Source organism: Sphaeramia orbicularis, chromosome 12 (assembly GCF_902148855.1).
Source record: "Sphaeramia orbicularis chromosome 12, fSphaOr1.1, whole genome shotgun sequence".
Lineage (NCBI taxonomy): Eukaryota > Metazoa > Chordata > Actinopteri > Kurtiformes > Apogonidae > Sphaeramia > Sphaeramia orbicularis.
Window position 1 is genome coordinate 54,552,434 of NC_043968.1, and position 23,047 is coordinate 54,575,480.

Below are 23,047 nucleotides of genomic sequence, written 5' to 3' on the forward strand. Positions count from 1 at the left end.
CATGTGACAGGTGGATGTTGTTTATCATCCTCTTCCAGCCAGAGATGCAGCTTTAAAATGTGAAATTTGACAAAAAGTGTTTAATACGAGGGAGATGAACGGATTTAAATCTCCTTTAAGAGATCTCTGGTTTGTATATCCCTGTGTATGATCCGTCATTTTTATCCTTGGTGGAGACGGAATTCATGCACCAACTCAAAGTGTTACCTCAGCAGTAAACCATGTGAAATATGTGAAAAGTTATTGCAAAATATTAATATAAATACAATTAAAGTTTGCTGATCCGCAGGAGGAAATTCACTTTTCCATCAGGTCAAGAAATACAAAGAAAATCAAATCAAAAACAAAAGTAAGAAACCAATAATTAGCCTGTTATAGTACTGTATATAACTGTAAATGAATATTCAGGAGGTGCCTGAATGCATCACCTTTGTGTCTGTCAGGAAAGGACAAAGTATGACATTGGACATATGGTGCAACTAATTAGAATTTTAGAAATATATTAAAATATTCCTTCAAAGCTTGTGGTTTCGTTCAACTTTTAAGGTTTGTATTTACCCTATGAGTGTTTAACAGCTGCAAGAAAAAGAAAAAAAAAGCCTTAATAAGTTTCAGCCTCTATATGGACCCATGATGATTTGTCATTTTTTCATCCCTCTAATTAACTACCCACGGAGACCTTCGAACCAAAAATGTACATTTTAAAAAAATAAAGCATAATATATGAATATTTTTCTGCTTTTTTTGGCACAGATCTCTTAAACCAATTTAGAGCTGCTCAAAACTACCAAAAACAGATAAAACAGGACAAAGCATGGGGAAATTTCACAGTTGACAGCAGCAAATACCAAATATAGCCTACACTTTGACATTTACAGGGAACAAATAAATCAACTATTTATATAAGTATTTACATAAATGTTACTTAAATTCAAAATACATATTTGCAATGTATTTGCACATGCACATAGTGTGATGTGTGTGTGTGTGTGTGTGTGTGTGGGGGGGGGGGATTACTGAGAACCCATATTCTGATGGCTGTGGGAAGGAAGTATGATTTTATGGCAGGTTTTTTTTATGTTCAGTTTTTGGGGTAAAAAAGTGTAGTGTATAATAGACTGATCATTAGATTCGATGAATGTATGTATATTCAAAACATCAAGATATGATAATTTTGCAGAAATCCATGCTATAACACAGTCATAATGATCACCAAATAAAAAGACTAAAAAAATAAGAATGGCTGGAGGGGGTCTCTAAGGGTTCAAGTATTACTGCACTATTTTTTTGAGGATTGAAACTTGAGACTTGGTGCAGTGGTTAGTAGTGATGTCCCAATCTGGATTTTTTTTGCTTCTGATCCAATTTGATTTTTTTTGGGATTAGTTTTGCCGATACTGATCCAATACCAATCTGATATGGACTTTTACAATGAAAATTTTGATTTAAATTTGGAGTCATTATTTATAGGTTATGCTATTATTTTACTTGAGATCACAATTGGGCTGAATGTGGAACCTGAACTAGAACAAGTATGACACTTTTGACTCTTCATGACTTTAGTATAATTTTGGCACTTTCCAAATTCATACTGTTGGACAAATCAGAACCGTATATTTTCCACTGCTGTAGTGTGTCTAGGGACAGGTCTGTCCAGGTATTATATGGGGGTGTGTTTAGTGTTGTGCATTAGTGATGTGAAGCGGGTTCCTCGCGGGTCAAAAGAATGTTAGTTTATTTGCGGGGCGGGTTGGGTCAGGTCAAATAATTCCACAAAAGCCCCACCGGTTGAAAAAAAAAACAGACTCGTGCATCACAACTGGACCTCAGAATGAGTACAAGCGCAGAGTGAAAGTGAAACTTATTGATGATTTATTAGTTCCTCTAAGCCTCCTGCTGTTGTGCAGCTTTTCCCTGTCTCCGGAAACTTTAATTTGAGGGGGCAGGACGTTTGTTTCCCCCCTTCCCCAACTGGGCCAGGATTGACCCAATCTCTTAACTAAATTCAGTCTGATCTTCTAAAAAATGCCAGATTGGCAGCTGATACCAGTCTGTAGATCGGATCAGGACATCCGTAGTGGTTAGTACCATCCCAGTGCCTCACAGCAAGACAGTCCTCAGTTCATCTCCAGCATCGATCAGTGTTGTCGATGTCCTTTGTGTGTGTGGGTTTTGTCCAGCTTCTTCCCACTGTCGAAAGACATACACTAACAGGTTGACCGGTCAGTCTAAATCCCCCATTAGTGAAGGATTGATGGATTTTTATGTCACCCCCCCAGGCTCCAACACCCCCCTCCCAAGGACTGAATGAAACTTTACAGAGTGAATATTGGAAGCTTTGAAGGTAACTGCTTCGCCAGATGGGTAGCAACTTCAGGGGATTGACCAGAGTTGTGGTTTCCCTTGACGTGTCTAGCACCCGACTTTTTCAGGGTCATCTCTGCGACTTTTGAAGTGATTCCAGTCGCTTCGACTTTCTTGACGTCTTGCCAGTGTATTTGTGAGTTTTCAGCCTGTCGCACAGTCTCGGTGCCAGTCTTAGTAACAGTAAGTCAGAGCAGTGATGCACAAAGCTGTCACATTATTAAACGTGCCTTTCTGAGAGGATCTGACGCACAAAGTCTGTTTTGTTTTCATATGTGGTTTCAACACCGCTGTGTCATAGTCTTCCCTCGGTGCATCTTTTTGCAGCGTTGCTCTCATCTGAATCGCAGATCAATCGGAGGTTTCATTAGACTTTAGGATGCCAGCTCTCTGCACTGCCCCACTCCACTCAAGATTCAGATTAAGAGGCTGGAGTGCCAAGCGAGTCGAGCCATGCCAGTGCCCTACTTTGACTCAGCGAGCGAGAAAGCGGGGAATGTGTGCCACATGCGGCGGCTTCCTCCGGGCTCCACGGCTTTGAACTCGCTCCCAGCTGAACCCACAGATCTGTGTCAGGCTCCCATTGTAATATCTAATGAACGCTGCCTTCATATCCTCACTGCCTGAAATTAAGAGATCCTTTTCTTCCTCACACATTGATAAGAAAAACTCTGCTCAGCAACTGATATAACCCTGCCTCTTTCATTAGCACTGTGTGATTACAGCTTATTGGTGAGAGGATGCCACTCCTCCAAATATTGCCCTGGGAAAAAGAACTCACCTATTATTTATTCATGACGTCCATGCATATTCCTCTTCCTAATACATTTATTCACATATTCATTTTCCCGCCCCCCCCATAGTGCCAAATGACTCTCCCAATGACCTCTCAAATTGTGTTATTAATCTTGAAATGATTGTGTGGTACATTGCCTAAAGGCTCCAAGATAAGACACCAGTCGGAGCTAATTGTGGACTCCAGCAGTAATTTTGCTTGTCTCCGTGTTTTTACACAAAATATTTAACACCGCCAATATTTTAGATATTAAAAAGAGTCTTATTAGTTCTTGTTTTTCAATTAAGCTCTGAGCTGTGAATCTTAAAATGTTCCTAGACACACAAAAACCTAAATTTGTCGCTTTTTCATGTGCTGTAACTGATATTAATGCTTTTTAATATGGACGTCGTTAGATGTTGCTCATACATTTTCAGCTTAATCTGTTGGTTCTGCTCTCATAGAAGTGGAGGTTTTGTCTTCCTATAGGTGCAACAAATAGATACATGAGGTATTTTTTCCTTTAGCTGTTGGCTTTTTAAGCAAATGTTGCCAAGTCTAGAAGTAATTTTACTACATTGTTATTCTTCTGGTGTTGGGTTAACAACAGCGACATGTGTTGTTAGTCATTTTGGGGTATAGTGCAAAGTTTTAGAACTACTTGTAGGACAGTAGTTCCCAACCTTTTTTGGCCCGTGACCCCATTTTAACCTCACAAATTTCTGGCGACCCCAGACATTGTTTTTGATCATGTAATAGTTTGCTATACTATGTTGCAAATAAACGTTAATTTTGGATGACATTTAGTCTATATAATGTATATTATTGGGGATGGAGGCAGAAAAGACTAGTGTAGATTACTGCACAAAGTGAGAATTTAATTTTCCTTGGTCAGGATATGTACAGTCAGTCCAGCTTGGATTTACAAGGCTGACAATTAATACTGAACAAACAATAACTCAAACTATGAATTATGAAAGAGCTGCAGCATCTGAAACTGTCCACAATGAACATTTGAAAGATAAACAGTACCACAGTGCTTCAGTTTCAGATTCACAGATTGTCATGTCTTTTATGGATTGGGATTGTCTCTCACAACTCACCATATATATTTTTTTTATTAGTGAGTTTTTTGTTTTGTATTTTTTAATCAATTACTTGAAATTTCAAGCAACCCCATTTGAATTCCAGGTGACCCCATGCTTGAAAAACACTGTTCTAGGATTTTTATACTATTCAGTAACTGTTTTAAGTGTATTTTCATGTCTATCGACTGCTGTCTGTGAGCCAAACTGCATCTTGGGGGCATTAAACTTTTACTCTACTCCCGTTAATCTCAAAACTAGACTGTGGATTTGTTTTTTTAATTAATATTTTTTTATGATTTATCAGCCAAAATGGGTCTGTACTTTTTTGTAATTTGTGAAATTGAGCACTTCTACAGGACGAAGTCTGTTGGATTCATATGTTTGTAACTGCAAATGTTCACTTCATCGATTCATGTAACTTATTTCCCTTTCCCTAAAAAAACAAAACTAATAAATGTTTAAATATTTTGATTCTATTGTCATTCCAGGTTGCTGATTTATGGCCAGTACTGCAGCCACATGGAGAATGCCCAGAAGACACTGGATGAGTTAATAGCAACACGCGAGGACGTCAAAATTAAAGTCGAGGTAACGTCCTTCAGCTTTTAATCCAAACAGCCCACGGTGAAATGACCTAAGTGCATTAGAATAATGAACAACACTGTAGGCAGTCGTTTAGGTTTTTGCTCAAATAAAAATCTCTGAACAGGTCAGGGTCAAGTACATCTTAGTTAACATTTCACATATGGTTTAATACAACTTTAAAGCAGAAAAGGCATCATTATGACAGTTTTTTTTTTTCGGAATACAATGACTCCAAAATAAGAAACTAACCTTTAACACACTAATAATATAGCAATGTTCCATAGGAATCATGCATATTCAAACAATACAGAGTCAGACAACCTTCCAAATATCATCTATGTGTGTCAAGAAGATGGACTGTTGAATAAAAGAATACAAGAATAAGTAATGACATTACTAAATCCTTAATTGAGGTCATAATTTACAGATGGCATTCAGAGATCGGAATGACTTAGAAAAGGAAATAGTGTCATTTAATGTCAAAGTTGTCTAAATATTGCTTAATTTGACATGATTAAACAGTATACAAAGGGATTTCTCTCATATTGGAGATTACAATACTAGTGCAGCTGTAATAATTACATTATAAAGCCTGCAATGGGTTGTTTATGATAAATACATCTTGTTAAGAAAAGGGTGTTTTTTTTATTTTAATCTGGATAAATTGTGAGGAATCACCATCTGCAGTGTGAGACTATTCTATATGGGGTTCTTTCATTTTCTGATCCTCACTAAGTCTTTAGAAGAACCTCAAGTGATGGTGGCGTAAAGCTAACACCCCGCTGTAATGATAGGATTAAGGCAGATCATCCATTAACAAGGCTAAAGAATAGTTGGGAACGGCTGTGGTGATTACAGCCTCATAGTTGACAGTGAGACTCATAGTAGAGCTTTGTAACCGGTAAAAACACAGCCTGCACACACAAAACCCCTGTTTTAAAGAAGAGATGAGCTGTTTCTGTTGCTGCACAATTATAGAAAGTGCAGCAGTGAATACGCCTACACAAACCACTGTGAGAATCATAGTAACAAAAGCCAAGTGTCTTATGCACAGTTTATAGAAATGTATTCATTAGCTGGAGGAATTTCTCAGTCAGCATGCTGGGTAATTGTGTCACAAATGGGTGGCACCACCACAGCTTTTATGCACCGCGAGAATAAACTGGCCTCGTTGTTGTTGATGGAATGCCTCGCCAATGTGTGCAAGCACCAGCAGCAATGCAACAAGACAACATGAATTATTAAACAATGAATCGATGCTTGTTAGTAGGAAATGTACAATGCTGCATTATGCAGTGTGTAATAGTGACCCCGCTGCTTGTACTGCTCCACAGGAATGTACCATGAAAGTGCAGGAGGGGAAGTTCAAGCTGCAGGATCTTCTGGTGGTACCCATGCAGAGGGTGCTGAAGTATCACCTACTACTGAAGGTACGATGTCGTCTCACTCCAACGGGTCAATGATTAAGGAATGCTTTTTGCTACTTAAAGGTGGGGTGGGAGATGTTTTCCTGGAGCATTTTTTACTGTATTGCTTAAAATCCCCTTCACATCCCGATTACAACCAATTCATTAAATGCACTAAAATAAAAATAAAAAAAATGTAGTCATCTGTGGAACAGACAGGACTGAAAAAACACCATCCAATCATTTTAAGCAGCTAATCAAAATGATTGAATGGTGATATGTCTATCAAACTCAACTGCCATTTGTCCCTCCCCCCTCCCTCCTCTGTGCGTACCCCTCTTCGTGCATGAATCGTGCGTTCTCAGAGGTTTGGAGCGCTTGTACAGGAAAGGAAGCCAGAGCCAGAGCTTGGCTATATTAGTTATATTAGGATGGAAAGTTCACCAGCAAACTGTTTTGTCACTAATGCCGCGTTACCACTACATGGAACTGGCTCGACTCAGCTCGGCTTGGCTCGGCTTGACTCAACTCGGGTACCAAGTCCTATTCCTGGAGACCGTTTCCATTACAGGATACTAGTGACTTTACAGTACCTGGACGTCATAGCGATGCAGCGCGTTACTTCCATGTCGTCTGCTCAGAGAGTTGCTGATAAACCCGCTAGCTGCATGTTGTCTCGTCAAGCTCATGCAGAATTTTTACATCTGAACCTCCTCGACAAACCATGGTGTAGTTTTGCGGGCTATCATCATGTGGATTAACCTACCGCTATATATACTGTAAACTTCTGCATCTGTTTTTTGTATTAGGTGGGTCACTGAGACAACTCTCTGACCAATCAGTGGTCTGCAGTGTTTACACGTCACGTTTTAGTATCTGGTCTCCAGTCTTGGAACCCCGGCAGAGGTGATACCAAAAAACTAGTACCGGGTACCAGATTCCAGGCTCTTTTTTGTAATGGAAAACGCAAAAAGGTCAAGTCGAGTCGAGCTGATGCCACGTAGTGGAAACGCGGCATAAAATAAATCACTAGGAAATGTAACATTAGTCAGATGGGAATGAACTGGGGCTGTTCTGTAAGAGCGGGGGTGTTGGAGGGGACTGAATGAGGTATGCATGGATTGGAGCCGGGGCCGGAGCCAGGCGAATTGTTGCTGTGCAGCACTTGTTAACAAGCATTGCTCGGAAACAAGCATTGCACGTTCCGGTACTCTGGAGGCGTGGCTTCAGGGGGATGTCCGAAGAAAGGGGTTTGGACTTGTGAATTGAGTATTTTCAAAATGTAGCTTGCCCAAACCGTTTTTTCCAAGATCTCCTACCCCACCTTTAAGTATTTTTATGAAAATGCTGTCTGCAGCTGCATTATCCTCACACCTTTCAAACAGTTTGTTGATCACATGTTCATTCATTAATTCATTTATTTGTTTTGAGCAGACGAAAAATTTTTTAAAGTTTTTGTGTACAAGGAACTAATATCCAAGCAAATACATTAAAAAATAAAGATGATCAAGATAAAAAAGCAATTGCCATGTACGCTAGTAATAAAAAAAAATAAGTTCAATATGTACTGCTCAAAAAGGAGTGGGAAGAAGAAAACTTATTCAATCCTACCCCCATCTCACATTTATACAACATATCACATTACTTTTGCTTCCTTAATGATATAGTAACATCTGTTGAATGTTAATCTGAATGTACTACAAGTCAAATAGTGCCTCCTTTTAATTTCTCTTCCAAATGGGATCTTGGTGAGACCTTGAGCAACTGTTCCAAACAAAGGAACCAAAATCCAACTTGAACTTACTGAATCTCAATATTTTTTTTATTTTTTACAATTTTAATCAGTTGTTTTCTGCTGACATGAACTGAAAACGAAACTCTATGATAAAACACTTTCTTTAGTGATACTATATATGAGTGGGAGAAACACATTCACAATAAATATATTACAAGAAGTAATTGAGCACTGTAGAGGGATAATCTCAATCAATTTTCACAATTTTACAAAGCAAAACCTTGATTAATCAAATTTATTTGATATATTAAGCAGCCCTACCTCAAAATAATGAATTTTCTGAACTGCTTTATCCTCTGTTGGTTGGGGGGTGGGGGGGGGGTGGAGCCTCTCCCCACTGACACCAGCTGAAGGCAGAGTAAACCTTGGACATGTTGGTAGTTCATCACAGGACATTAATCCACCAATAAAACCTCAAATTAAGATTTTCTCCTCTTTTTATCAGATGGATCAACATAGTTTAATTGGCTGTTAGTACAGGTCTTGTCCAGGCCAAACATGAAGCTGTCTTTTCAGAGTATTTGCCAACCCATAAACCTGCTCTTAACAGCCAGTTGGAGTTAAAACAGCAGATGTTGGTGCTAACACAGTTCATACTGAATTACACATGACAGCTGGAGTCAGTACGTAGACACAGCCTTATCATTTTCTCTACTTTCAGAGAGTGAACGTAAAGTCCTGATTGGGCAAGTCTGGAAATTCTGACTCTAACAGGTTACACATATTCTGTCATATGGACATGTTTAGTCTCATTGAGTTTGAGTTAGTGTTATGTCACCTTCAAAGCTGTGAAGTCCATGTAAAATGCCGAAGTTCTGCCCACTGTTAAAGGTGTACCCGACTGCAGAAACACATGATGATTTCATGAGTTTAAAATCTCAAAAATCAGAATCACTGATCATTTTGGGACCATAGACTGAATCGTTCATATTTACCTCTGCCAAGGAGATTATGTTTTTGCCGGCGTTGGTTTGTCCATCTGTCTGTACGTGTGCAAGATAACTCAAAAAGTTATGGATTTGGATGAAATTTTCAGGAAATGTTAATACTGGCACAAGGAACAAATGATTAAATTTTGGTGGTGATAGTGGGGGGCAGGCTGATCTGCCTTGGTGGAGGTCTGCACTCTCTGAATGCTTTTCTAGTTGTTAATGTCCTGAACTGAAAAAAACAAGAGCTTTCAAGTTTTTTTTACATTGAAAAAAAAAAAAAGTATTACCCCACCGCCTGACAGGGAGGCAAGTCATATTGTTTTTGTTTCAGTTTGTTTGCTTGTTTGTTTGTTAACACTCTAGCAGCAAAACTATTGGTTGAATTCATACCAAATTGGGTTTATAGATTGCCAGTGACCCAGAATACATGTCATAATATTTTGGGAATAATAGGTCAAAGTTCACACGTTTTATGAATTAAAAAAAAAAAAAAAAATTCCCCATTTACTTATAATGGCTGAAATTTGTCAGTGTTGTCTATGTCTATGCTGACATCACCACACACAGACATGATGGCATCAGCTGGATCGATGCAAAAATAAGCTACAATATGTGCAAGGGGTGGGGTTTGTTGTGCCTGGTACCAAGGTTATAATAGTTTTGGAATTTTCCTTATAGTTTAGTTTTATTTAGTTTTGACTTTTTTTTTTTGCTCTAATTCAGTTAGTTTTAATTAGTTTTCAGAGCAGGTTTGCTGGTTTTTGTTAGCTTTCGTTTTTCTATATGCTTAGTTTCAGTTTAGTTTTAGCATTAGTTTTAGTTTTTTCATATCTTTTACCTGCCTTGCAGTCATATTCAAATAAATCCCATACAGGACTCTGCTGCTTTGTCCCAACTTTAGTCTCTGACTCTAAACAACAAGTGACGAGAAGTGATGGACTGTGAAGTGTCGTATGGTGCTGTCAGCTAAAATTGCTTGAGTGAAATAAATCGATTTCACATCAATACGAAATTGACAAAGACGAAAACGAGGGGAATTTTTTCTATAATTTTTATACGTTTTAGTTAGTTTTGTAAGCACACAATGCAGTTTCAGTTAGTTATTCTTTTTTCTTTTAATTATAGTTTTATTTATTTCAATTAACGAAAATGTTTTATCAATTCTAGTTTTCGTCATTTCTTCAGTTTTTGTTAACGATAATAACCTTGCCTGGCACCACTTGCTTATTTTTCCTTTTAGCCACCATAAGGGAGAGTGAGATGAGGTGGTTTCATTTGGTTCGTATCTGTAACTAAATATACACACTGAGCCTTTAAATATGAAGAGCTGTTAGAAAGAAACATAGAAACAAAGAAACATCACATTTCACGACTGTAATGTCTTCATCTCTGATTCTCAGTGATAGGAAGTACATCCTGTAGCCTTTGGTACAAACAGCCACAGACAGAGTTAAACCCTAACATAAGGCGGTGTAAAGTGAAGGAAACAAGCAATTAATTTTTAAAGCGCCTCATTAAGAGTGGAAACATAACCTACCCATTAGTCCTGAATTATCCAAGTACTTTGAACTGCAGATACTGGATGTTAGTTTATCTCATTGATGACTGCAGCTGAAAACATTAACGATTTTCTAACTCTTTTAAAGTAAGGAGCAATAAAAAAAAACTTTAAAAATAAATATTGAGCTGCAGAGCATTGTGATGAGCATTTGTCCCTTTCTGACATTTAGCAGGATAAAAAAAAGACTATTAAAATATTCATTAATTGATGCTGTTTTACCTGATATGCAAATACACACAACCACAGTGTCTGACCACTAATCAGCCAGCCAACACTTCTCTGCGGTGTTCGTGTACAAAACACGCTGTCCACCCTGATATTCCATATGATTAATTGAGTTAGCATCTCAATTATGGATGAGCATATGAGTGTATAATGCGGTGTGTAATGGAGTGGGATGGAGGCAGTGCTGCGTCCAGTGAGTGTGGGTGTGTACACAGAGCAGAGTGACTTCTCAGTGAGTCTGAATCGAACCCCTGCAGGACTCTCAGCGAGGCACTGAGGTCAAATCAACCGTGCACTAATCAGATTAGCGCACCCCATTTCACTGCTTCTCACAGCTTTGCAGTAAAACTCTGCTGTGTGCTGTGGCCGACGGGCATGTTACACTGACAAGTCCAGTTCCTGGGTGGGTGTGGATCCACCCACGCCTGGAGGCAAATCCTTAGTAGATGTTGCATAGATAACATCACTGTAGTGTTTTGGGATTTGGTCGTAGTATAAATTCTGGATACTCTTCATATTTTATTTACAGTAGCAGTGAATTCAGCAGTGTCATCTTAAAGGGGCGGCATGTAGTTTTTCTCCTTTAAAATATTAAAAATACCTACATTTTTTATTAAAGTGTTAATAATAAAGAGCTGTGAAATTCTGGCAAACATGTCAATGTATTGGATTCTAGACATCTAAACGGAATGTATTAACACTTACAGGACATTAACGCTACAGGATCGTTGAAAAAAGCATCAGAAAATAACAAAATGGGATGAGAACCATTAAGAGTCAACTTTTAGAGTCAAAGAAAAGAAATGATAAAAATGGAAGCTGTTTTTTCTCCACTGGACACAGCTCTAAATGAAAACAAAATAGTTCAATGCTAATATGGCAGCGTTTCTTCTACACAGGTGGGTTTGTTTATGAGGCTTATGAAGGTATAAAGTTATTATGGGATGTTCTGTTCTGACATTGTTTGGTTGATTCCAAACAGATCTTTAGTTCAGCGACTGACATAAACCTACAGAAAAGGGAGGTGGTTAGTTGTTTTACTGTGGCTGTTTTCAGTCTAAAAACAGAGCTAAGCTAACAGAGCTATAATGTAAACTATCAGCTGATGCAGCACCTGAGGATTATAAAAAACAGTGTTATTTTGACCGACTGATGAAATAAGCATCTATGAGTTTTAATTTGAAGAAGAAACTTGATGATACCATAATACAGATGTGTGGAAACAATGAGCTTTATACTTTATTCAGTCAGTGATACAGTCTGTGGATACATAGAGTTGATTCAGTAGTGGTTTTGGTTCCAAGTGTGTTCTGGTACCAGACTTCCCCCTCTTGTTAAGAATTTGGAATATCAATATTACATTGAACCCCTTTAATCAAAGTTTAAGTACTGGATGAATTCATAACGTGATGTGCAGATTGTTTGCTACTGTCTGGAGGTAACACACACACACACCTACACGTACACACACACACACACACACACACACACACATATATATCCAAACTGCTAGGCCAGAGTGATGGAAATATCTGTTGCATCACTTGAATAATGCTGCGTTCCAGGCCACCTGTAACTCGTGTTTTTTTAAGCTTCTACCGGTGAAAATGCACTGGAATGGCAGTCAAACCAGTGACTTCCCACCCGTGAACTCGTACTAGATTGATGTAGTCCCAGTTTCGAGCTCTGATGTCATGTAGCCCGTGAAACAACAGTGGCGGCCCCCATGGATGCGGTTTTTATACAAATTGTTTGTTAAAATAAGGTATTGTTCAGATATTATGTATCTGCAAATGTTCTGCATAATCAGCAGCTGCTCTAGTGTTAGATAGTTTTCAGTCCATTGAGTGCAGGAATAAATTAATACTTAACAAAAAAAAAAAAAAAAAGGAATAAATTAATACTAAATATGTATCCAAATATCCAAATAACATAAAAGGTAGAACAGCTTCTCTTGCCTTATGCGTCGTTTTCCTCCTCCTATGGCGATAGAAATGATTGTAAAGGAGCATAATGTATGGTCCACCGTGCTGGTTTGTTTACATCTAGCTCCCACAATTCCTTGCGCTCAGGCAGTTTGGCATGACTTGCCTGGAATGCTACAAAGTCGTGAGTCGTGGTTTGAAGTCGTGACTTACGTGCTCAAAAACCATCCTGGAATGCAGCATTAAACCGACGCCAGTAGCGGTTCAAACACAATCCATCACAGTGATGGCGGTGGCCCAGTGTGGGATCACTTTGGGACCGTTTGATCTTTGTGCCCAGTCGGGGGCTGTTACTGCCAGGCTCAGTGTCCGGTTTGTTATATCCGCCTGGTGAAGCTTATTGTCTGCAGGTGACAAGAAGCAGCTGGTGGCATGTTTATCTACAGCTCTCCACAGAACAGCATTAAACTTAGGCAGTGACAAGAACCACATTTTGATATGTCATACTGAGGCTGGAACAGCACAGGCACAAGGACTGGCATTATCAGGGTTTTGTAGTGCTTTGATGTAGTGTAAGGCGTCATTTCTGGGATAAAAAACTCTGTTAGACTTGGGATAAATGGTGAAAAACCTCAAGGAACCAATATGGTATTTGTGTGTATTTTAGCCAAGACATTCAGTGTCTAACACAGATATAGCACAGAACAATGTTGGAGGTTAGTTTTATATGTGTAAGAGCCAAAAGGTGGTGGCTAATTAGTAGGGATGTCCGATATTGGCTTTTTTGCCAAAAACCGCTATGCCGATATTATCCAACGCTTAATTTCCGATTCCAATATCTACCAATACCACTGTCGATATATGTGGGATATTAAACTAATTTTAGGTAACATCACATATCTCCTGTCATGGAATTAACACATCATGCCTAATTTTATTGTGATGCCCCATTGGATGCATTCTCAAATGCAACAAGGCTTTCAAAATGTAAACACGGTCTGTGCAAAGAATACATACTTCAACGTAAGTTGTGGAAAAAATGCCATATTTATTTATTTTCTCTCCCTCCCTCCATGAGTCTATTACAGTGTGGCAACTCTTCTGTACAATTTTGAAAACTGCACATTTCTTTCAGCTACAAACAATGCTTCATTTACGGCGAAATCAAGGCATTGTTTTATCGGTTTTAATGATTGGCAAAAAAACCGATAACGATATTCACCAATATTACATTTTTATGCCAATATCGGGCCGATAATATCGGTGGGCCGATATTATCGGACATCCCTACTAATTAGATAGATAGATAGATAGATAGATAGATAGATAGATAGATAGATAGATAGATAGATAGATAGATAGATAGATAGATAGATAGATAGATAGATAGATACTTTATTAATCCCGAGGGAAATTCAAGTATTCAGCACCTTTGCATAAAGCACAAAAAGAAAAAAAAAACAGACAGATCAAAGCAAAACAAAACACAACAGTGGGTTAGTAACCAGGCTGACATTAAGGTTAGTATATATACTCTAAAAGACACTTGCTAAAGAACTTCCTCTAAAAGAGCTTCCTGTACAATACTGTAAATATAGACTTCTGATTGTATTTACACATTTCAGGGCAGTGATATAAAGTGAAAAAGTAATATTAAGTTTAACAGTGATTTAAGTGATCTACGGTGGTTTGAAAAGTAGGTGTAGTCCACCTACATAAGAATTAATGTTTATAAGTTTATTTGTGTGAAGTTGCAAATTTCTGATTTTCTTCATTGCTATTTAATGCACCTTCACTGTGTATGTGTGTCACTTGACTTCTCAGCTGTAAGGAAATAGAAAGTTTACAAAGCTTACGAGTATATAGTTTTTTCTACCGTCTGACATGATGTAAATTAACCTTTTTTGTTTAAATAAATCTTTGGAACAGATTACAGTCTTGTCATTTGCGTCAGAATACAACTCATACGTGGTGTTTGGAAACGAACGGAAGATCATTACAATATGCATTAGGCTACAGATTAAAAGTTACCCTATTAGGTACTTAATGTATCACTTATTTACATTTGGTGACTTTTCTTACAATTTGGGTAATAAACCTAAAAATTACGAAGACACAAGGAAGATAGGGCTGAAGTTTATATATCATTTTGTCACTTTCTTTGACTGTCAGTTACTTTTTTTCATGTTTTTTTGCTCATTTTGTCGCATTCTGTCATCATGGTTAACTTTAGTTTTCAAAGCCCTGTGAGAGGGCAGACTCAAGGCAACTTGCCAAACAGGTGAATTGGACAGAGGGGTTTCGTTGAATACCCTCCGCGTTCACCAGACCTCACACCACTAGACTTTTTTTCTATGGGGTTACCTAAAAGACAAAGTCTACAGTATGAGACCTGCAACAGTTGCTGAATTGAGAGCAGTCATTGAACGTGAATGCACACAAATACCAAGGAAATTGTTTCTTGATGTGTGCGATTCGGTTGCTTGCCGTTGTCAGCAGTGTGTGGACCAGAATGGACGTCAGTTTGAGAACAGGAGGTGACAAAAATGATGTTTGTAAATTCTGTTACATTTTGAAAATTAAATGAATTTTAATAAACACCTACTTTACAGTTATTTAAAGTGTGTATATATTTTTTTGGGACACTCTGTGTAGTCACAATGACAGGCTGTTCCTGTGTACAGTTTTGGTATTGTGTATTGTCAGAACACTCTATGATCTATTTTTTTTTTTTTTTTTGCTTGTTTTGAGTAGTGTGCACTGCTAATACCATATGTTGCTCCTTTAGGCAACACCATCACCTGTAACTACTTACTCTTCAGTTGTTGGACAGAATATACCATATGTCAGGTTTTGACTTCTGAACTGTGCAGTTCAAAGTTGTCTAACTGGATTAGATGTGTTCTTTCTTTGCTATCGTTGCCATCTGTTTCACAAACGGATCTGTCAAACTGTCAGAATATAACTTTGAAATAGATAAAAACGTGCTTGTTAATTACTTTCCTGCACAGTTTATCTCTCTATGGCTCTGCAGCACGTTAGCATTGATCCCAATAATCCAGTCAAGGAGGCAGATCAAACCAGTCTAACGTATTTGTTATTGATTTGGTACGAGGACAAAAATGCGATTTGCAGAGGACGACGTGTTCACCGTTATCTGTTCGCTATAAAAAGAACTTCAACCTCGAGGCTGCTGGGAAATGTTTCAGGCCTCCTCCTAAATGTAGCTCTCGGCCGCTGCTTACTCTCAATCGTATCTGCATCACATTAATGATCTTTCTGTACTTTACGTATTTCTAGAGTTCTATGCAGTAATTGGCATTTGTATGTTGAGTTAATAACCAAACAGATTGAAGGAGACATCTGAAGAAGATTAAACAGGCTTTCCAGTGCTCTACAACAATGCAAAGTACGATTTACATCTTTACTAAAATAATTATCTCCCTCCACAGGAACTTCTGAGTCACTCAGCTGATCGACCAGAGAGGCAACAGCTCAAAGAGGCTCTGGAGGCCATGCAGGTCTGTGCTCCACGAGGATTTTCAGTTCTAATGTTACATAATGATTCCACAGCGCTCAGAGTCACAATAGTACAAACCTTTTCATACAGCCACTGTTTCCTAAAGGGCAGTAGCTCTACCGTGATACGACACCTGTCAGGAAGATTTGGTCACAGAGCCTGAAACACCATTTTGCCGTTGCTTTTTCAGGATCTCGCCATGTACATCAACGAAGTCAAGAGGGACAACGAGACACTGAAGAAAATCAGCGAATTCCAAAGTTCAATAGAAAACCTTGTAAGTGCGCTTATCTCCATGTAGGTAGAATTCAGAACTCATTATTTCTCAGAGCTATAAAGGAATATCAGGTATTTCTATGTAAGTGACAATGATTAGCAATGCAAAACTAACAGACAGGTGCGTCACGTGTTACAAATCCTGCACACTCTCTACAGCTTTATGACTCTTAACAGTGTTTTACTTCTCATAATCCTCACGCTCTGTCGAACACCAGCAGGGCGATCCTTCCTCTGCTAATTATCTCAGTCCACACTCATTATACTTGTTGTCACTTTTAATCCAGCTTATTATAAACCTTAATGAAACAACAATGTCTTTTCCTGTTTAAGTTGTGCCTGTGTTTGTTAGTGTAATTAGTTACTGAGCCTTAATATTGTCCCCAATGCATCATTTAGTCTGACATAGTACAAGCAAATGATTAGAATAGCTCCAAAACTGATTTACAGAAGAAGATAGTGCACATAAGTATATTTAAGGTGTTTGGACTTGAACTACCACTTGTGTATATACAAAGATAGGTGAAATGCAGAGGTTGAATCTCCCTACTGCAGTGCTTTTCAACCTTGGGGTCGGGACCCCACATGGGGTCACCTGGAATTCAAATGGGGCCGCCTGAAATTTCTAGTAATTGATTTAAAAAAACAACAACAACAACAACAACAAAAAACTTACTAATAAAAAAAAATAAATAAATGGTGAGTTGATAGAGACAATCACAATCCATAAAGGACACGTCAAACTGTGAAGCTGAAACTGAAGCATTGTGGTACTTAGGGATGGGACTCGATAAGAATTTAACGATTCCGATTCCATTATCGATTTTGCTTATCGATCAGATTCCTTATCGATTCTCTTATCGATTCTCTTTGGGTGAGGGAATAAAAGAGTACAAACGGGTGTGTTTGCATCTCTGCAAAGAAAATATACCATATACAATATGTACAAATAATAATAACAGATGACACCAGGCCCGGTTCGGGGGGGGGGTGCGTATAGTGAAAGTGAAACTAAAGATGCTTTACTAATTCCTCTATAGCCCTATTTCCACTACGTGGAACCGGTTCAACTCTGCCTGTCTCCCATTGTTGTGCACCTCATTTCCTTTCCCTTACCTGTGGAAACTTGTATTTGAGGGGGTACAACATTTGTTGCCCGCACCAGAACCGGAACTGGGCCTGGATGACGGCCTGGTGTTCACTCTGCCGCTAGATTCACAAGCACCGCTGAGTAGCGTATCAAATGAATCACATGCTGTGTGGACAAATGTTTGAGCATATTGGAGGGATTCCACCCTTTTGAAGAAATGGAAGCTTTGCAAGTATTCCAAGTGGCCCTGGTGTCGTCTTTTTGGACCGCTTCTGCCTCAACACCATGTTGGCTACGTTTTGACCAAAACAATGCAGCATACGCGTGATGTCATCACGTGTGCACAACGAAGGCGGAATCGATAAGCAGAATTGTTAAGCAAGCAGGCAAACGATTCCTAGGAATCGAGCTAATGGGATCCGGTTCTCAAAAAGAACCGGTTCTCGATTCCCATCCCTAGTGGTACTGTTTATCTTTCAAATGTTCATTGTGGTCGGTTTCAGATGCTGCAGCTCTTTCATAATTCATAGTTTGAGTTATTGTTTGTTCAGTATTAATTGTCAGCCTTGTAAATCCAAGCTGGAGTGACTGTACATATCCTGACCAAGGAAAATCAAATTCTCACTTTGTGCAGTAATTTACACCTGGCTTTTCTGCCTCTGTCCATAATAATATACATTATATAGACTAAATGTCCTCTAAAAATTAACGTTTACTTGTAACACAGTATAGCAAAATATTACATGATCAAAAACAAATTAATTTTAGCAAAAAAAAGGTCTCAGTTTTGAATGTCTGGGGTCGCTAGAAATTTGTGATGTTAAAATGAGGTCACGAGCCAAAAAAGGTTGGGAACCACTGATCTACGGGGACAAAAAAAAAAAAGAATTTTACTCACTTTAATTCATGAGTGAATGGATATTAGTCAAAAGGAGCATTTGTCTCTGATCTAACAGTCTGTACATTAGAATACATTCACTATGCAGATTCCTTCTACTTTAATATATCTGTATTATATAAACTATATTCAGTACTGTACAAAAGTCCTAGACCAACATTATGTTTGTTGGTTTAATAAAGTTCTAATAGCCACACATATGCATTTGTCAGTCTCTGTATTAAGATCCAATTTGCATATATGTGAAGTATTTATAGCAGGAAAAACAAAAGTTTCATAATAATAAAACAAAAAAACAGCATCTATAAAGCCAAGTGGTCATATTTAGTGTAACCTCCCTTTGCACTGAACATGTCCAAACAATGTGAGATTTATTGCAATACCTCATAAAGACCCAAACATCCATCACTGACCTAAACCATCTACTGATCTAAACTGTTTAATACCTGTTGATCCACTAATCCTATCAATACATGTAAATAAATGGTGTAAAAGGCAGTTTCTCAGCTACGAATCATTGTCAGATATGACCCATTTGGACATTCAGAGGCTTCATAGTAAATGTGGAAACACCATCATTTTCTACAACATTGATTCACCAGTAAAACCCATTGAGTTGGATCAATGACAGTGGATGGAGACACTAGGTTTATGTTCAGTTAATGATATATTTTGCTGAAAAAGTCTCTTTCTGCAGTTCTTTATGTTTTTAATGCAATACCTCTCAACTTTAATCTGAACTTTTATGAACATCTACATGATCAGTGAATTAAATATAGGAAAATACCAGATTTATACTGATAAAATACTAAATACATTGGATACTATTATAAATAAATGGTGATAAGTCATCTAAGAAAGGTTAGATATAGAGAAAATTTCATTTGGGAAGTCACATAAAAGTAGCGCTGGGTCTTTATGGGTTAATTTTCTAATGTTTTGTATAAGCTTTTCCTTCAACTCGTCAGACATTTCTAATGGTTTGTGCTGTTTCTTGTCATGGAGTCAAAGGTCACACTAAATATTGACTTTAACCTTTACAAGCAACTTAGTTCCGTTTCTGTGTGTCTTTTAAGGCTGTGCACGTATTTGCTGTATTTTTGTTATATCTGAAGAGAAGAGAATGAGAAATAAATATTTATGTTCAATTCAACCTTGCAAAAACAACAAAGCTAAAGGTGGAATAAGACTTTTACACAAGACTGCATGTAATAACACTTCATCAAGACTTCAGATCAGTGTCATAATACATGGTATTCTCAAGGCACTTGACAAATTCAGGCCATGGCCGTAAAGCTACTATGCATAAAAGAAACTCAATAAAACCACCCACAGCCACAACAGGAAGGAAAAACTTGTTACATTCACGAAAACAGCCTCCATGTGCAGGTTTCTATGCAGAGGAGTTCTTCAGCTTCACAAAAGCACATGGAAATCTTCCAAAGAGAAACTCAAAGTAAGGTTTTAAATACTCAGAGTGGAGAAGTTTCACTGGTAAGAGTCAAAGATCAGAGTATTTCTTTCACTACTTTGGAGCTGTTATTGAGTCATTTGCCAGAGCAGCAAGACGTCAAAGTAATACTCTGAAGTCGATTATGGTAGGCCAAGTAAAACCAGACTTATACACAATAAAAACATAATCATGTTTAATGTGCGTTCGGTGCAGGAAGAGACGGTAAAAATGGTTTTCTAAGGGAAGTTTTAGCATGAAAAAAATAAATGTCCATTCTAAGTTATCAAGATAGTTCATTCAACATGTTTTTGGTGAAACACAGTAAATAATCTAACTTTTTCCATCTCGGATGTAAAGTCACACAGGTGAGGCTGAGCTGAAAAAAATATTACCAAATAATGCAAGGTAAACGCTTTTTTTAAATGAGAGCTATAAAGGCAAAATCCAAAGTATTCAAGAAGGGCCAAATATACTCATGCTCTTCAGGGCTACAGTGTGAAAGTCAGTGGGACAATTTCATTCATTTTTTTGTTTATTTCAAGCATTTACGGAATACATGCAAATTCTAAATTCCACAATCATTCCTTTACACTCAGAAAGGAGTGGGAAGAAGAAAAATTTATTTAATCCCACTCCCATTCTCATCATCAAATAACTTACATAACTAACATAATACCGTTTTAAATACTCACTCCTGTCCTTAGACTTCAAGCCAGAACAATGAACAAAATAGGCCTGTACCAAATTAGAATTCAACAGTATTTACATTATACAAGGTGTATCAAAAAAAAAACTATACATTTTGAAAAATTACCCCCAGTTCCGCATTTGATAATTTTTTGGAATTTTCTTTTATGGATGTCAGTAGGTAGGGGATTGGTGGATATTTGTCCAAATTTACAGACCCAGGTTTTCATGCATGAGTGAGCAGGGGCAAATTGCGCAATCCAAGTTAAAATTGGTTTGCACGAAGTAGTGGTGGGATTTAAATCCAATCAAAGGTCATGGGAGGGGACAATGGGCATCCATCTTTTTTTCCACAAAATGGCCAGGTTACAGCATTAACACTTTGGCCACCATGTCAGTTTCATTTCTTTACCCATGGCAGCTGTTCCTGCCTTTCAAACTTAATTCAACTTGTTTAGGCCTGAAAATGTCACTGAGGACAGGCCAAGTTAGGGTGAGGGTTAACCCTGTGGAAACAAGATGGATGCCCATTGTCTCCTCCCATGACCTTTGATTGGATTTAAATCCCACCGCTATTTCGCGCAAACCAGTTTTAACTTGGATTGCTCAATTTTCCCCTGCTCACTCATGCATGAAAACCTGGGTCTGTAAATTTGGACAAATATCCACCAATCCCCTACCTACTGATGTCCATAAAAGAAAATTTAGAAAATTATCAAATGCGGAACTGGGGGTCATTTTTCAAAATGTATAGTTTTTTTTAAATACACCCTGTATAACCAAAACATGTGTGAAAAATAGAAACAAAGTACATTCCTGGTGGTGTTACCATGGATAATAGTTAACTGTCAACTTACATAATAATAATTACATACCAACAATGGTAAAAAAATAAATAAATAAATAAAATACCGCTTGTGGTATTGTAATGTGATGTGATGTTTTGTATGTTTGCAACCTAAGCAGCAGGTGAGACTGGAGGAGTACGGCAGGCCAAAGATAGACGGGGAACTGAAGGTGTGCTCCATTGTCAACCGAACCAAGCAGGACCGGTGAGTTTAACGCCTGAAAACACAAAAACGGGAATTAACACATAATGGAATCCAAGCGGCGTTGTTACATTTCTGTTTGCTTCTGCAGGTACATATTCCTGTTTGATAAAGTGGTCATTGTCTGTAAAAGGAAAGGCTACAGCTATGAGCTCAAAGAGATTATCGAGCTGCAGTCATATAAAATGTCAGATGACCCTATGAACAACAGAGACATGAAAAAGGTAAGGAAATCACATTTGTGCTGCTATCAGAAGACGAGGTGCAGAGTCATTTGTAATGCAGCGAGATGTGTTCAAAGACAGCTCGGCTAGCGCAGGTTATGAAACATCCTGTGTAATCATTTCAAGTAATGTCCTTGAGCTGAAGGAGGCAGCTTGTTGATGGTAATTTCAGATTTCCAAACTTAAGAGTAATACATTGGAGTGTCAGATACCAGTTTGCATTGTGCTCGGCCATGCTTGAAGAATCATGTAAATGCAACCAAGGTCATTTGGGAATTCATACAGAACATTGCTCCACTGGTCTAACATGGCTTTTTGTTTTGATTCTGCATGTCTCTGTCCATGTTGCATGTGTAACTGGGTCTTTCTCTGGTGTCTTTCTTTTTGCATGCTTACCAGTCAAGTGGAAAAATGGTAAGCTCAAGTGACCCCTTTATTTAACTCATCCTCTCATACCGGCCTATTTCTTGCAGTGGTGTTGGTTTTTTGTTTGTTTGGTTTTTTTTGTTTTTTTTTTTGGTGTGATGTCATGGTTGCACGTGCACCCAGCAGCTCGCCAGCTTTTTGATCAGATGCATCGCTGAGCATGTGGAGCATCTCATAAGTGCTGAATAATAATCATAATAATAATGAGTTTGATCACAAAGAATAGAATAGAATAGAACACAATAAATAGAATAGAATAAAACAGAACTCAATAGAATAGAATAGAATAGAATAAAATAGAACACAATGAATAGAACACAATAAATAGGACACAACACAATAAATAGAATAGAATAAAACAGAACACAATAGAATAGAATAGAATAGAACAGAATAAAATAGAACACAATAGAATTGAATAAAACAGAACACAATAGAAGAGAACTCAATAGAATAGAACAGAACAGAATGAATAGAATGCAATAGAACTGAATAAAGCAGAACACAACAGAATAGAACAAAATAGAATAGAATAGGACAGAACACGATGAATAGAACACAATAGAATTGAATAAAACAGAACACAACAGAATAGAACACAATAAATAGAACACAACACAATAAATAGAATATAATAAAACAGAACACAATAGAATAGAATAGAACACAATAGAATAGAATAGAACACAATAGAATAGAATAGAACACAATAGAATAGAATAGAACACAATAGAATAGAACAGAACACAATAAAATAGAACACAATAG

General features: G+C 37.9%; 1 protein-coding gene across 11 annotated transcripts in view; it reads left to right on the plus strand.

Annotated features, from left to right (window-relative positions):
* vav2 (vav 2 guanine nucleotide exchange factor) overlaps nucleotides 1-23,047 on the plus strand; it is a 420,418-nt gene that overhangs the window by 356,924 nt on the left and 40,447 nt on the right. For 4 of the 11 annotated variants that reach the window (XM_030149393.1, XM_030149396.1, XM_030149394.1 and 1 more), the window contains 7 exons: nucleotides 4,716-4,815; nucleotides 6,147-6,242; nucleotides 16,109-16,177; nucleotides 16,367-16,453; nucleotides 21,544-21,632; nucleotides 21,721-21,853; nucleotides 22,253-22,267. In XM_030149393.1, the coding sequence (XP_030005253.1) occupies nucleotides 4,716-4,815; nucleotides 6,147-6,242; nucleotides 16,109-16,177; nucleotides 16,367-16,453; nucleotides 21,544-21,632; nucleotides 21,721-21,853; nucleotides 22,253-22,267 (589 nt within the window). The remainder of the gene's footprint in view (nucleotides 1-4,715; nucleotides 4,816-6,146; nucleotides 6,243-16,108; nucleotides 16,178-16,366; nucleotides 16,454-21,543; nucleotides 21,633-21,720; nucleotides 21,854-22,252; nucleotides 22,268-23,047) is intronic. The other 7 variants (XM_030149399.1, XM_030149403.1, XM_030149404.1 and 4 more) reach the window with 3 other exon arrangements.